At 35.6% G+C, this 15,310-nt stretch overlaps 1 protein-coding gene and 1 long non-coding RNA gene across 3 annotated transcripts in view; one reads left to right on the top strand and one right to left on the bottom strand.

Moving 5' to 3' along the window:
- Positions 1–15,310, top strand: part of LOC123593264 — a 55,607-nt gene that overhangs the window by 21,523 nt on the left and 18,774 nt on the right. The window lies entirely within an intron of this gene.
- On the bottom strand, positions 5,053–8,785 carry FABP2 (fatty acid binding protein 2). The gene is made up of 4 exons (XM_045468836.1): positions 8,655–8,785; positions 7,274–7,446; positions 5,748–5,855; positions 5,053–5,367 (listed from the first exon to the last, which is right to left on the bottom strand). Exons 1-4 carry the CDS (start codon positions 8,719–8,721, stop codon positions 5,317–5,319), a joined length of 399 nt encoding a protein of 132 aa, XP_045324792.1. The 5' UTR covers positions 8,722–8,785; the 3' UTR covers positions 5,053–5,316.

The raw sequence follows: 15,310 nt of genomic DNA, 5'->3' as shown, positions 1-15,310 counted from the left end.
TTCATAGGACTGTTGGCCATCTGTAAATCTTCCCTGGAAAAAAATATCTATTTAAGTTCTCTTCTCATTTTTATTTTTATTTTTTTTTTAATTTTTTTTTTAACGTTTATTTATTTTTGGGACAGAGAGACAGAGCATGAACGGGGGAGGGGCAGAGAGAGAGGGAGACACAGAATCGGAAACAGGCTCCAGGCTCTGAGCCATCAGCCCAGAGCCCGACGCGGGGCTCGAACTCACGGACCGCAAGATCGTGACCTGGCTGAAGTCGGACGCCTAACCGACTGCGCCACCCAGGCGCCCCTCTTCTCATTTTTAAATCAGTTTATTTGTTTTTTTTTTTTTTTTTTGATATTAAGTTTTGCAAATTCTATATATTTTGAATATTAACCCCTTATCGGATGTCTGATTTGCAGGTTATCTCCTCCCATTCAACAGGTTGCCTTTTCATTTGTTGGTTTTCTTCTCTCTGCTTTTTACTGTGATGTAATCCCATTTATTTTAGCTTTTGTTACTTTTGCCTGAGGAGACTAGTCAAAAATATATATATATTTCTAAGACTGATGTCAAAGGGTTTATGCCTATATTTTCTTCTAGGAGTTTTGTGGCTTCAGGTCTTGCATTCAAGTCTTGAAAACATGGTGTGAGATAGTGGTCCAGTTTCATTCTTTTGCACGTAGCTATCCGGTTTTCCCAACAGCATTTATTGATGAGACTATCTTTTCCCTGTTGTGTATTCTTGCCTTCTTTGTCATAGATTACTTGACGATGTAAGCATCGGTTTATTTCTGAGCTCTCTATTCTATTCCATTAATCTATGTGTCTGTTTTTGTGGCAGCACCATATTGTTTTGGTTACTACAGCTTTGTAGTATAATTTGAAATCAGGGAGTATGATACCTCCAGCTTTGTTCTCCTTTCTCAAGATTGCTTTGGCTATTTGGAGTCTTTGTGGTTTCAAACAAATTTTAGGATATTTTGTTTTAGTTGTATGAAAAATGCAAAGGCATTTTTCATGGGGATTGCTTTGAATTTATAGATTTCTTTGGCTAATACCAACATTTAAACAATATTAATTCTTCCAGTCTTTGAGCACTGTATGTCTTTTCATTTGTTTGTGTCTGCTTCAATTTCTTTCATCAGTGTCTTACACTTTTCAGAGTACAGGTCTTTCACCTATTTGGTTAAATTTATTCCTAGGTATTTTATTCTTTTTGATGCAGTTATAAATGGGATTATTTTCTTTATTTCTCTTTTCTGGTAGCTTGTTATTAGTGTATAGAAATGCAAACGATTTCTGTATGTTTATTTTGTATTCTACAAGTATACTAAATTGGTTTATTAGCTCCAATAGTGTTTAGGATTTTCTGTATATAGTATCATGTCATCTGTAAAGAATGACAGTTTTACTTCTTTCTTTACATTTATTTATGTATTTATTTATTTATTTATTATCATTTTTGAGAGAGAGAGAGAGAGACAGAGCATGACTTGGGGATGAGCAAAGAGAGATGGAGACACAGAATCTGAAGCAGGCTCAAGGCTCTGAGCTGTCAGCACAAAGCCTGATGAGGGGCTCAAACCCACAAACTGCAAGATCATGACCTGAGCCAAAGTCAGATGCTTAACTGACTGAGCCACTCAGGTGCCCCTTTTTCTTTCAAATTTAGATGCCTTTTGTTTCTTTTTCTGGCCTAATTGCAGTGGCTAGGATTTTCAATACTATGTTGTATAAAAGTTGCAAGAGTAGGCATCCTTGTTTTTTTCCTGATCTTAGAGAAAAAGCTTTCAGCTTTTCTCTTTTGAGTATAATGTTAGCTGTGGGTTTGTCATATTTGGCCTTTGTCATTTTGAGATACATTTCTTCTATACCCACTTCAAGACTTTTTATCATAAATGGGTACTGAATTTTGTCAAATGCTCTTTCTGCATCTATTGAGATGATCATAGGATTTTTATGCTTTGTTTTGTTAATGTGATGTATCATGTTGATTGATATATAGAAGTTGAACCATTCTTATATCCCTGAAATAAATCCCAGTTGATTGTGGTATATGATCCTTTTAATGTATTGTTGAATTTAGTTTGTCAGTGTTTTGTTGAGGATTTTTGCATAGGTGTCATTCAGGAATATCGACCTGTAATTTTCTTCTTTTGTGGTGTCTGGTTCCAGTATTGAATAATATTACCCTTGTAAAATTAGTTTGGAAGCATTCCTTCCTCTTCAGGTGTTTGTAATAATTTGAGAAGAAGAGGTATTAACTCTTTTTTAAATATTTGATAGAACTCATCTGTAACAGTGTTTGCTCCTGGACTTTTGTTTGTTGGGAGTTTTTAAATTACTGATTCAATTTCATTACTTGTAAACAGTCCATTCAGGTTTTCTATTTCTTTGTGATTTGGTCTTGGAAGGTTCTGTGTTTCAAGGAATTTATCCATTTCTTCTAGGTTTTCCATTTTGTTGATTTATAATTGTTCATAGTATTCTCTTGGGATCCTTTAGATTTCCATGGTGTCAGTTGTAACTTCTCTTTCATTTGATTTTATTTGGGTCCTGTGTCGTTTTTCTTGATGGAACTAACAAAAGGTTTATTGATTTTACTTATTTTTTCAAAGAATCAGCTTTTAGTTTCATTGCTTTTCTTTTTTTTTTTTAGTCTCTATTTCATTTGTTTCCACTCTGATCTTTATTATTTCCTTCTTCCTACTAACTTTGGGCTTTATTATTTTTATTTTTTTTCTAGTTTATTTAGGTTGTAAAGTTAGATTGTTTATATGGGATTTTTTGTTTGTTTCTCGAGGTAGGCCTGTATCATTATGAACTTCCTTCTTAGAACTGTTTTTGCTGTGTCCCATGAATTTTGAAGCCTTGTGTTTCCATTTTCAAGGTATTTTTTTAATTCCTTTTTAATTTCTTTATTGACCCATTGATTGTTTAGTGGCATGTTGTTTAGTCTACACATGTTTGTGGTTTTTCTAGTTTTCTTCTTGTAATTGATTTCTAGTTTCATATTATGGCCAGAAAAGATGCTTGATATGATTTTTATCTTCTTGATTTTATTGAGACTTGTTTTGTGGTCTAACATGTGGTTGATCATGGAGAATATTCCATGTATACTTGAAAATAATGTGTATTCTGTAGCTTTTAGATAAAATGTTATATATATGTATCTGTAAAGTCCATCTAGTCTAGTGTGTTGTTTTAGGCCACTGTTTCCTTACTGATTTTTTGTTTTTTGTTTTTTGTTTTGGCCTGGACCATCTATCTTTTGATGTAAGTGGGGTGTTAGAGTCCCCTACTATTATTGTATTACTGTCAATTTCTCTATGTCTGTTAACATTTGCTTTATATATTTAGGTGCTCCAATGTTGGATGAATTAATATTTACAAATTAATTGATTCATGGATTGACCCCTTTGTCATTATGTAATGTCCTTTTTAGTCTTTTGTGGCAGTCTTTGTTTTAAAGTCTATTTGATATGAGTATTGCTACTCTAACTTACTTTTCATTTCCATTCGTATGTAAAATATTTTTCCATCTCTTCACTTTCAGCCTGTGTGTGTCTTTAGATAGAGCGTTTCTTGAGGCACCTGGGTGGCTCAGTCAGTCAAGCATCCAACTTCGGTTCATGTCATGATCTCAGGGTTTGTCAGTTTAAGCCCGCATTCGGCTATCTACTATCAGCACAGAGCCTGCTTTGGATCTTCTGTCCCCCTCTCTCTCTGTTCCTCCTCCGCTCATTCTCTCTCTCTCTCTCTCAAAAATAAATAAACATTAAAAAAAATAGAGTCTCTTATAGGCATCATATAGATGGTCTTCTATTTTTATCCATCTAGCAAACCTGTGTCTTTTTATTGGAGCATTTAGTCCATTTATATTTAAAGTTATTATTGATAGGTATGTACTTATTGCCATTTTGTTAATTGTTTTCTGGTTGTTTTTGTAGTTTTTCTGTTTTTTTTTCTTCTGTTCTTTGTCTTTTCTCCTGTGGTTTGATGATTTTCTTTAGTGTTATGTTTGGGTTCTTTTCTCTTTATTTTTTGTGTATCTATTGTAGATTTTAGGCTTGTGGTTACCATGAGGTTTTTCTATGTTGATCTAGTTATATAGCAGTCTATTTTAAGCTGATAGTCACTTAAGTTTGAATTCATCTGAAAGCACTACATTTTAACCCCCTCCCCATGTTTTGTTTTTATGTCATATTATATATCTTTTTATTTTATGTATTTTAAAACTATTTATGTAGTTATAGGTGTTTTTACTATTTTTGTTTTTTTACCATCATACTAACTTTTAAGTAGCAAATGCACTTCCTTGATCATATATTTGCTTTACAATGGAGATTTTTTCTTTAATATATTTTATTTCTAGTTGTGGACTTTTCTTTTCCATTTAAAGAAGATCCTTTAACAGTTCTTGTACAGCTGGTTTAGTGATGATGACCTCCTTTAGTTTTTGCTTCTCTGGGAAACTCTATCTGTCCTTTAATTCTGAATGATAACCTTGTAGGGTAGAGTATTCTTGGTTATACATTTTTCCCTTTCAGCACTTTAAATATATCCTGCCACTCCCTTTTGGCCTGCAAAGTTTCTGCTGAAAAATCACAACCAGTGTAAGATTTTAAAGACCCCAATCCAGTCTGTGTTTTCAGTTTACCAAATGTGGGGGTGGGGGGAAGTATAGTCTATCAATGCATATGTTGCATAACTTTATTTATTTAATTATTTTTTAATTTTTATTAAAAAAAATTTTTTAAGTTTTATTTATTTTGAGAGAGAGAGATCGAGAGACAGAGAGAGAGAGAGAGTAGGGGAGGGACAGAGAGAGGGAGAGTGAGAGTGAGAGAATCCCAAGCAGGCTCCACACTGTCAGCATAGAGCCAGATGCGGGGCTTGCTGTGGGGCTTGGACTCACGAGCCGTAAAATCATGACCCTGGCCAAAACCTAGAGTTGGATACTTAACTAACTAAGCCACCCAGGTGCCCCTCCTTTTTGTTCTTTTTTCTTTTTCTTTCTTTTTTTTTTTTTTTTTAAAGGAAAAGCTACCTACAAAGCAATGTGGGAACAAAGTTTATTCATCTGTTTTAAAACATGTCACAAATTCTTTTCCAACACGAATACAGCAATAAATGTACATCTTAGAGAATGTAAAACAAATTAAATCCTAATTAGTTTTACTTCTTTTGCCTTGGCAAGACTAGAAATATAAGTCGTTGGTTATGTTTACAAAAGGACTAATCAGGGAGAGAAAAACAGTTTTAATACAATATAGATTTTCTATTCAATTTGTGTTCTGGGCTGTGCTCCAAAAACGAAGCTCATTCCTTTTTGAAGATCCTCTTGGCTTCTACTCCTTCATATGTGTAAGTCTGAAAGGTGTTAACAAACATAGAAGAATTTGCCATTAAGATTTAAGGCTAAATTAAGAAAAGTATTAGTATTATTATAGCTTTGAAATGATTATAATATTTTTTTTCTTAATCTTGATAGCAACATTTTATACAGAGACAGGATATGCCCACTTCAAAACACATTTTTTGGTTATCAATAGGCACTGATATATTTGGCATATATATAAGCTCTCCTCAATAAATAGGCATCAGAAAATAACGTATCTCTTTAAAATAAGATTTATGAGAAAAGTATTAGTTTATTTGTTGAAGCTATAACTCAGGAATCACAAAATAAAATTATTGTTATGTAATTATTTTTGTCTTTAAGAAATAGCTGTAATATTTTTACAACTCACCTGGACCAGTTCACCACCTACAATTTCTCGGATAGCATTCAGTTCACATCCATTGTCTACCCGTTTGAATTTTCCAACAAGTTTATTTCCCTCTAGGCTCCAAGCACCCTACATATGTAAAATAATAATAATAATAATAATAATAATATGTAAAATAATAATAGTAACCACAACAAATAATAATAATGATAATATTTTTTAGGGTCTTAAGTATGTCAAACACTGTTCTGAGGTGGAGTTTTTTGGGAGTTTATTGTTTATTTTTAAATGTTTATTTATTTTTGGGAGAGAGAGAGAGAGAGAGAGAGAGGCAAAGAATCCCAAACAGGCCGTGTGCTGTCAACACAGAGCCCTGCACGGGGCTCAAACTCATAAACAGTGAGATCATGACCTGAGCCTAAGAGTTGGATGCTTACCCTACTGAGACACCCAGGTGCCCTCTGTTCTCAATTTATAGATCTACTTTTTCAATCTTTACAATAACGTTGTGAAGTAGATATTATTATCTCCATTTTATGGTTGAGAAAACTGAAGCATAGTACTTCACCTAAAGTCACAGAGCCAGGATTCAGCCTAGGTTTGGGGGCTCTAGAGTATGTGTTGGTAACCATTATGCTTGTCTCACTCAGTTGTTTCCAAATGCTAAACTTTAAGGTAGATGAACAGCATTTTTCTCAATGTTTCATGGTACAAAGAGTGTCCTAAATTTAGTCATAGTTCAAGTTAGTTTCATGGAGAACCTAACAACCCTGTGTTTGTTTTAATTTTATAATTGTTGTAATAATTTTAAAATGGTCATAGGGGTGCCTGGCTGGCTCAGTCAGTGGAGCATCCAACTCTTGATCTTGGGTTGTGGGTTCCAGCCCCAAGCTGGGTGTAGAGATTGTTTGATAATAAAACCTTTAAAAAATAAATAATAAATAAAAATGACCTTAAGTGATAAGATATTTCACAGTTTGTCATTACCAACATATAATTTAACTACAAAATCCTGAGGACAAAAATGTTTTTAAAAAATCAGTTGAAAGTATGACTTTCTAAAATTTTTTATCTTAAACATTAAAAGGTATATTCCCAATGACCTACAATGTAGCATTAGACTTTCCTATTTTGTCACTTATCCATTAACTAATTTATTCACTTATTTTACTATTTTGGTATATTTATTAAATTACTATTATGTTTAAGTTAGAGAAATATGAAAGTTTTTATTGCTATCAGTTATATAATAAGTTGAAAACACTGAGCTATCATTTTCTTTATGAATAATAGGTCTATACTTAATCACCTGAAGGATGTTTTTCTAATTCTTATTGTTCAGTCCAGACTATTTACAGATGTGTGTGAAAATAAAAACATTATAGTTAAATATTCTGCCAATTTGTGCAAGATACAATGTGGATAAACTATTGGCTGCTTCAATAAATGAAGGAGACTTAATTAGACCACATCCAATGACAGAAAACAGATTATTTTAGTATTGTGTAAAAAAATCAAGAATGCATTGCTTATAAAAAGTTTCTTACACTGAGTTCAGTTCCATCTGCTAGGCTGTAATTAAAAGTGACACCAAGCTCAAAAACAATATCAATGTTACGAAAATTGCTGGATTCTTTGACCGTGAATTTATTTCCTTCTTGTGTGATTGTCAGTTTCAGATTGTCATGAGCTGCAAGCTTCCTTTTCACCATGTTAACACCTGCAAAGCAAAAGATGTTGGAGAAAAAGTCAAAATGCCATAGAAAGTGTTTATTTTAACAAGTCCTGTTTTATTTATTTGTTTATGTACGTTTTGAGGGTGGGGAAGAAAGCCTGATAGCATTGTCTTTGCACAAGAACATTCAAAATGCCTCTTGCCGAAAAAGTTCAAGCTTAGATCAAGAGTAGTGATTCAAGCTATTTTTCCAAAACTTAAGAAAAATTAAATGAAAACTAGAATTGTAGGATCTTAGAACTGAATAATTTTAATACAGTTATCAAACTTTTTGTTTCAGTGTTAAGTAAACTAAATTCCAGAAATGTCAAATGAAGGATTAAATATATTCATATATTTATAAGGAACTTTAATTCTGCAAAAACAGTGTTTTTAAAAATTTTTTCACTTTCCATAATAGCTTTCAAATTTTGAACTTCATAATTCTCCTTGCTTTTTGTAGCATTTCTGACTGTCACAAAAATGAGAAAATTGGCAAATATTGCAGTCAAACTCATTAGTGTAAGAATGTGCAAATTCCATAAATTTCAACATGGAATTCTGGAACTATAAGACATAATTGATGCAGGTTTTATTTTTTGAGGAATGACACAAGTTTGTTTGCACATCTTGTACAATGTATGGACTTCCAGAGTATTGGAATAGATATTAAAGTTAGCTAAAACTCACACAGAAACCACATGGAATCATGAGATTATTCCCCCAATTTTACATGTCAGAGGAATGAGAATTAAGTCTAAGTTATTTAGAATTGTGAATTTTGATATAACTTTTTTTCCCCATTGCTTTACTATATGATCTTTGTTTTTCCATCCTCTAGAATTCAGTGTTTCAAAGTTTTGAGCTTTTCATTACACACTGCCCGTTTTTACTCTCTAAGCAAAAAAAAAAAAAAAAAAAAAAAGTCAGTTTTCAATGGTATAAGCACAATCATTAGTTAAAGAGTGAATGAAACCTACCTGGATCTTTTTTGTTTCAGAGAACTCAAAGAATCTTTGCTTCTACTAGTGAGACAGTGTAGTCTTCCTACTATAAGAAGTGAAAATATTATTTTCCCTACTCTGAACCATCATACATTCTGGATCCTTACCACCAGAACAGGAGCCATTCCCTAAACCCTGAGGTTTAGACAGAATTAGAAAGGAAAGTATCTGTGAGGAATAAAATAAGCCACTGAAGAATTAAGTCCTTACCCATTTTTTCCATGAACTTGTCATAGTTCTCATTCCGGTCTATCTTCCAAGTACCATCAAAAGCCATGATCTCCGGTTGAGTGAGCCTCTAGGCAGTCAGAGATTCAGGTCTGTCCTTAGGGGACAATTTATTCTATTTCTTATCTCAGAACCAACTTCATACTGTGATGTGGAAGTTTAAAGTTTAAAAGGTCACCTAACTAAATTAATGCCAACCCATCATAGTTTATCTTTCTATAAATTTCTTGGTTCCTCTCCTGAAATTCAGCTGAATTACAGTTGACCCTTGAACAACATGAGTTTGAACTATACAGAGCCACTTATATATGGATTTTTTTGATAAATACAGCACAGTATTTTAAATGTATTTTTAAAGTATTTTCTCTAGCTTACTAGAGAAATAAGAATTGTGTAAGAATACAGTATATAATACATGTGACATACAAAATATGTGATCGACTGTTTATGTTATCAGTAAAACTTCCAGTCAACAGTAGACTATTAATGGTTAAGTTTTTGAGGAATCAAAAGTTACACAAGGATTTCTGACTGCATGGGGCTGGTTGGTGCTCCTGACCCCCATGTTATTTAGGAGTCAACTGTAAAACATGATAAACAATGCCTACTCTCTTAAACTACAACTTGTGAGCACATTTATTTCAAGAACTCGAATGCATACTCTTTGAAAATAGATTTTCTGCTTATAAGTTCAAAGTGCACACTGCATTGGAGGTAACACAATTCAGAGCATATATCAAATAACATCTGAGAAATGAGACTATTAATGACCTATCCCTTTTTTACAATAGCAATTAACTTGTAAAGTAAGACTTTATGACCAAATTTAAATAAAAAGTTAAACTTAATATGATATTGAGACTGAAGATTTATTTATTTTACTAATATGTTCTTTCACATTGTGCTTTTGGGTTGGTAAATATCCTGGCACCTGATACAGTGCATGACACAGAGTAAGTACTCACTAAGTTTTTGTTTTGGTCTTGAATGGTGATAGGCCACTGAGAAAAATTTTAAGAGGTAGAACTGTAGCTAGATTACATGAAAGCTTCTATAAGAGAAAGAATCAGTTTCAAACATCTGCCATGGGCAGAGAAAACAAAAGCCAGATGTTAGCTATGCCATTAATTAAAACCATATCTTTGTTTTATTCCCCCTCATCCCCAATCCTGGTGCAATCAGAAGCTAAAACTCAGTATGTATGTAGGGCGAGGCCATGGAGGTCAGCTAAAAAGGAAAAAAGACAAGGAGGTCACCATATCTCTCCCTTCCCCCACTGTAGGCTTTCAGTCTGGAGCAGGACTGGGCTGGTAGAGGAAACACATTAACTTACTATGAAGATCAGAGTTTTGATTATTAACTAGCCTGAACTTATCACTTACTAAAAGGAGACTATTACTGTGAGTGAATGTGATCTGAGAACATTTTATTAACTAAAGGTCAATAGAGAAGCTACAGAGCATGTCCAAAATTTCATTCGCAGTTAGAGGAAGGACATAACTAACACATTTGAACAGGAAATTGGGGAACAGAATTAAGTTTGTAATTTTGATTATATTCATTGGACACACTCTTTCAGTGGACTTGACCCACTTATTATTTGATCAAGTAAGCATGTTAAAAAGCAAACTACCTTCTACTAGCTCCACTGTTTCATTAAAAGAGAAAAAGACATCAGAACATAGAGACGGGGAGAGGAAGAGGGGTGTTGGGGGAGAGAGATTGTAGTTTTAGAATAATAGAAGTCTTTTACATTTGTAACTAGCTTTATGGAAAAAAGTTGATTACCTCAACTTTGTTTTTCTTTTGTCAAAGATACTGAAAACCTCATCATTTGGGATACTTTCAAGTTGAAAACAGTAGAAAAGTTCTAAAGCCAAGGACTAGTCTCTCAGGTAATTCACTGCTTATGGTCATTTGAGAATTTAGAAGGCCATGAATGATGGATCCAATATATCTTTCTAGGTTAGAAAAATAGATGTATCTGGTCACTGGAATAGAAATGTGATACAGTAAAATGAAGGTGTATTTTAGAAACAAAAAGACTTGGGTTTCAATACTGCCTACAAATCCCAGACTTTAGCCTCTATTACAAAGCTGTAATCATCAAGACAGCATGGTATTAACACAAAAACAGACATATAGACCAATGGAATAGAATAGAGACTCCAGAATTAGACCCACAAAAGTACGGTTAACTGATCTTTGACAAAGCAGGAAAGAATATCCAATGGAAAAAAGACAGTCTCTTTAACAAATGGTGCTGGGAGAACTGGGCAGCAACATGCAGAAGAATGAAACTAGACCACTTTCTTACACCATTCACAAAAATAAACTCAAAATGGATAAAGGACCTGAATGTGCGATAGGAAACCATCAAAACCCTAGAGTAGAAAGCAGGAAAACACCTCTCTGACCTCAGCCTCAGCAATTTCTTACTTGACATATCTCCAAAGGCAAGGGAATTAAAAGCAAAAATGAACTATTGGGACCTCATGAAGATAAAAAGCTTCTGCACTGCAAAGGAAACAATCAACAAAACTAAAAGGCAACCAATGGAAGGGGAAAAGATATTTGCAAATGACATATTGGACAAAGGACTAGTATCCAAAATCTATAAAGAATTCACCAAACTCCACACCCGAAAAACAAATAATCCAGTGAAGAAATGGGCAGAAAACATGAATAGACACTTCTCTAAAGAAGACATCCAGATGGCCAACAGGCACATGAAAAGATGCTCAACGTCACTCCTCATCAGGGAAATACAAATCAAAACCACACTCACATACCATCTCACACCAGTCAGAATGGCTAAAATGAACAAATCAGGAGACTATAGATGCTGGAGAGGATGTGGAGAAATGGGAACCCTCTTGCATTGTTGGTGGGAATGCAAACTGGTGCAGCTGCTCTGGAAAACAGTGTGGAGGTTCCTCAAAAAATCAAAAATAGATCTACCCTATGACCCAGCAGTAGCACTGCTAGGAATTTACCCAAGGGACACAGGAGTGCTGATGCATAGGGGCACTTGTACCCCAAAGTTTATAGCAGCACTTTCAACAATAGCCAAATTATGGAAAGAGCCTAAATGTCCATCAGCTGATGAATGGATAAAGAAATTGTGGTTTATATACACAATGGGAATACAACGTGGCATAGAGAAAGAATGAAATCTGGCCTTTTGTAGCAACGTGGATGGAACTGGGGGGTGTTATGCTAAGTGAAATAAGTCATACAGAGAAAGACAGATACCATACGTTTTCACTCTTGTGTGGATCCTGAGAAAGTTAACAGAAGACCATGGGGGAGGGGAAGGAAAAAAAAAGTTAGGGAGGGAGGCAAACCATAAAAGACTCTTAAAAACTGAGAACAATCTGAGAGTTGATGGGGGGTGGGAGGGAGGGGAGGGTGGGTGATGGGTATTGAGGAGGGCATCTGTTGGGATGAGCACTGGGTGTTGCATGGAAACCAATTTGACAATAAATTTCATATTTAAAAAAAATACTGCCTAGAACACCCATTACTATATAGGACCTTGGTGAAATTACTTAATCTGTTTAAGCCTCAGTTTCTTCATTTATAAAATGATAATAATAATACCTAATACATGGGGTTGTGTGAACAAATTATATAAAACATACACCTGAGCAACTGGTAGACATCAAGTACTCAGTAAATCTTTCTCTCCTCATTCTCTGAGAAAGAAATTCCAACAGTATTAATAAACTTTTATATTTTTCCCAGGTCTTAAGCCACTTTAATTTTTTGTAAATAAAATCCTTGTCTTTCTGCTGTTTATTAGAAAGTCACCTTAAAGTTGTTTAAGTATTTAGTGACTTCACTGGTGACTAACTTGGGATTGGATATGACTTGGATTTGCCTGTTAACAATAACATGATGCCAGATAGCTCCCTCCAGGAATACATTTGTCTACTCTGTAATCTCATGGCTGAACTAAAAGTGTCTGACCCAGTTAGGAAGGTAGGCAGGAAAAAGCAAGAAGTGGCTTCTTACCGTTGTTCACCTAACAGTGCCTTCGGAACATGATCTTGTCTCCTGGCCACATTTGAGCTTTCCAGAAGGAGCAGAGTAGCATCAGGTAAGCAAATAGCACTTGGACTCAGGCCAACCTACTAACAGAATGAACATGTTAAACTTTTCGGTCTTCCATTTATCAGTGTTAGTATCCTAATTTAAAGTCAGGAGTCTCTTGTCTATAGATTGGAATCACTGGATTTTTTAAATGACTAGATCAAATTTTTAACGTTGTACTTTTCCTTCTCCAGCTTCCCAACTCTGTAGCTTCTCAATTCTTATCACTTACCTGACACCACCTAGGAAAGATTATACAGAACCTATAGACCAAGTTCCCTACAGACTTCTCCTACTGATGATATAATTGGACCCCCCAGCTGATGGCAGACCCAGTTCTTTATTTTCTTCTCTGATAATGCCAGAAGACTTAGGGTCTTGCAGCTTGGGAGAGTGGGTGGATTGGGTATGCATTGCATGTGGGTGCAGATGCTATGGAGGTAAGGCTGTGCTCTGTCTCTCTCTGGGTTTCATAGTCCACAACAGCTACTGAATGGTATGGAAGAAGTGGAAATCGGCAGAAGCTCCTGCTGATCCCTATCCCATTCCTTCAGGGGATTATGCAGAATGCATTCCTACTGTGGCTTATGAAGCCTCTACTCATATCTCCAGTCTCTTGACATTCCTTACTGTTTCCTCCAAGGTCCAAGCATACTAAACCTCTTTCAGTCTCCAGTCTCCTGGATGTGCATGCTTTCTGTTGCTTCAGGTCCCAGCTTGGCCACTGGGACAGGTCTAAGAAGCCTGTCCTGAACTACCAAGAGTGGGTCAGGTAAGCCTACTTCTCCCAAATGTAATGATCTTCTAAAGGTCCCATAAAAGTCATAACAGACAAAAACAGCTGATTCATGATAGCCAAGGAAATATTAGTATCATCATGAAGACCAGAGACATCATGAGGAAGGGCAGTACAGTGTTTCAAGCTCATCACAAAGGAATAGCTTTCTAGAGATCAGAGAAATCCTTTTACCCCATTGTATAGTAGGAGGGAACGTTTTTCTAGAGTATTTAAAACATATGTATCATTTATGGAAAACAGCATTTTCAGGCCTTTTCTAATCACCTGAGGATTTCAATCCCAACTTGTTTAACTTTCACATGTCAGAGAAAAATAGTCATCTCTATCAGGCCCATATAAGAGAAGGATTTGAGGAACTGGTGGAAGGAGCAACAAGAAGTTTTAAGATTACTGTCCAATCCTGGGGCACCTGGGTGGCTCAGTCAGTTAAGCATCTGACTTCTGATTTTGGCTCAGGTCACGATCTCACTATTCGTGGGATTGAGCTCCATGTTGGGCTCTGCACAGCGTGGAGCCTGCTTGGGATTCTCTCTCCCCCTCTCTCTCAGCCCTTCCTGTGCACGTGCCCACTCTCTCTGAAAAATAAATTAATTAATTAAAAAAAGGAAAGACTTATGTCCAGTCCCTACCAGTGAATGGGGAATGAGAAAGAATTCTAATGTTTTCCTACAGAGACTACTTCATTATGTTTTAACCATAATCTTCTAAATTTTAGAAACAATTAAGACTTGTTAAATTATGTCTTAGATTTTGCACTTGACACGGCTGGTTGGTTTTCTTCCAAAGACTGTAGAATTATAGAAGTGCATAGCAGGACATTACCATATAATGGTGAGTGTGGCTTGCTGATTGTCCTTAATACCAGGACAGCCATTTTATGGGATCTACATGTGTCAGTTGAATGGTCTTGCATGAAGGATTTACAACTCCTTAATTGTCTGCCTTCTTTTTTTTTTTAAGTTTATTTATTTTGAGAGAGACAGTGTGAGCAGGGGACAGGCAGAGAGAGAGAGAGAGAGAGAGAGAAAGAGAATCCCAAGCAGTCTCCACACTGTCAGCAAGGAGCCTGATGCAGGACTCGAACTCACAAACTGAGACATGACCTGAGCTGAAATCAAGAGTTGGACATTTACCCGACTCAGCCACCCAGGCACCCCACATTTTCTGACTTATTTGTAATCTAGTTCTGTCCCCCAAACAATGAGTCTCCCTCAAGCACTTTGAATGGAAGATCATTCATCTATTATGCCCCTCATACCACAGACATTGGAAGATGGGTTTGCATTAATCTCAGCTCTCCACTTCCCCATCTAAACCATGTTTCTGCCTTTTTTTTAAAGTCTTGTCTTTTGAGACCATTTCCTTTTGGCTATCACCTTCCAGCCTACTTCACCATAGTTATCTGTGGTTTACCCCATCTATCGTTATCTACCATCTGTTCCCATGTAACATTGCTGTCTACCATCTACCACTGGAGATCTTGGCACCTGGCTCATCATCATCTCCTGTGTCCTGCCATCATCCTGAGTGACCTCAAAGTCCACACAGATAAGCCATTTGTCACTCTGGCCTCACAGTTCCTTAACTTCGTCATCTCTAGTAACCTTTACTTTGATTGCACTTTATCTCTTTACATCCAGGGCTATGACCTGTGGTTTGTCCTCACTAGAGTTGTTCCTTCTGTAAAATTTAACATGCGACTCTCTGACCACAACTCTGTCCTCTCGGTTCCTTCATTTTCTCC

This window comes from Leopardus geoffroyi, chromosome B1 (genome assembly GCF_018350155.1).
Source record: "Leopardus geoffroyi isolate Oge1 chromosome B1, O.geoffroyi_Oge1_pat1.0, whole genome shotgun sequence".
NCBI lineage: Eukaryota > Metazoa > Chordata > Mammalia > Carnivora > Felidae > Leopardus > Leopardus geoffroyi.
The sequence above is the reverse complement of the archived record's forward strand: the minus strand, read 5'-3'. Positions and strand labels throughout refer to the sequence as shown.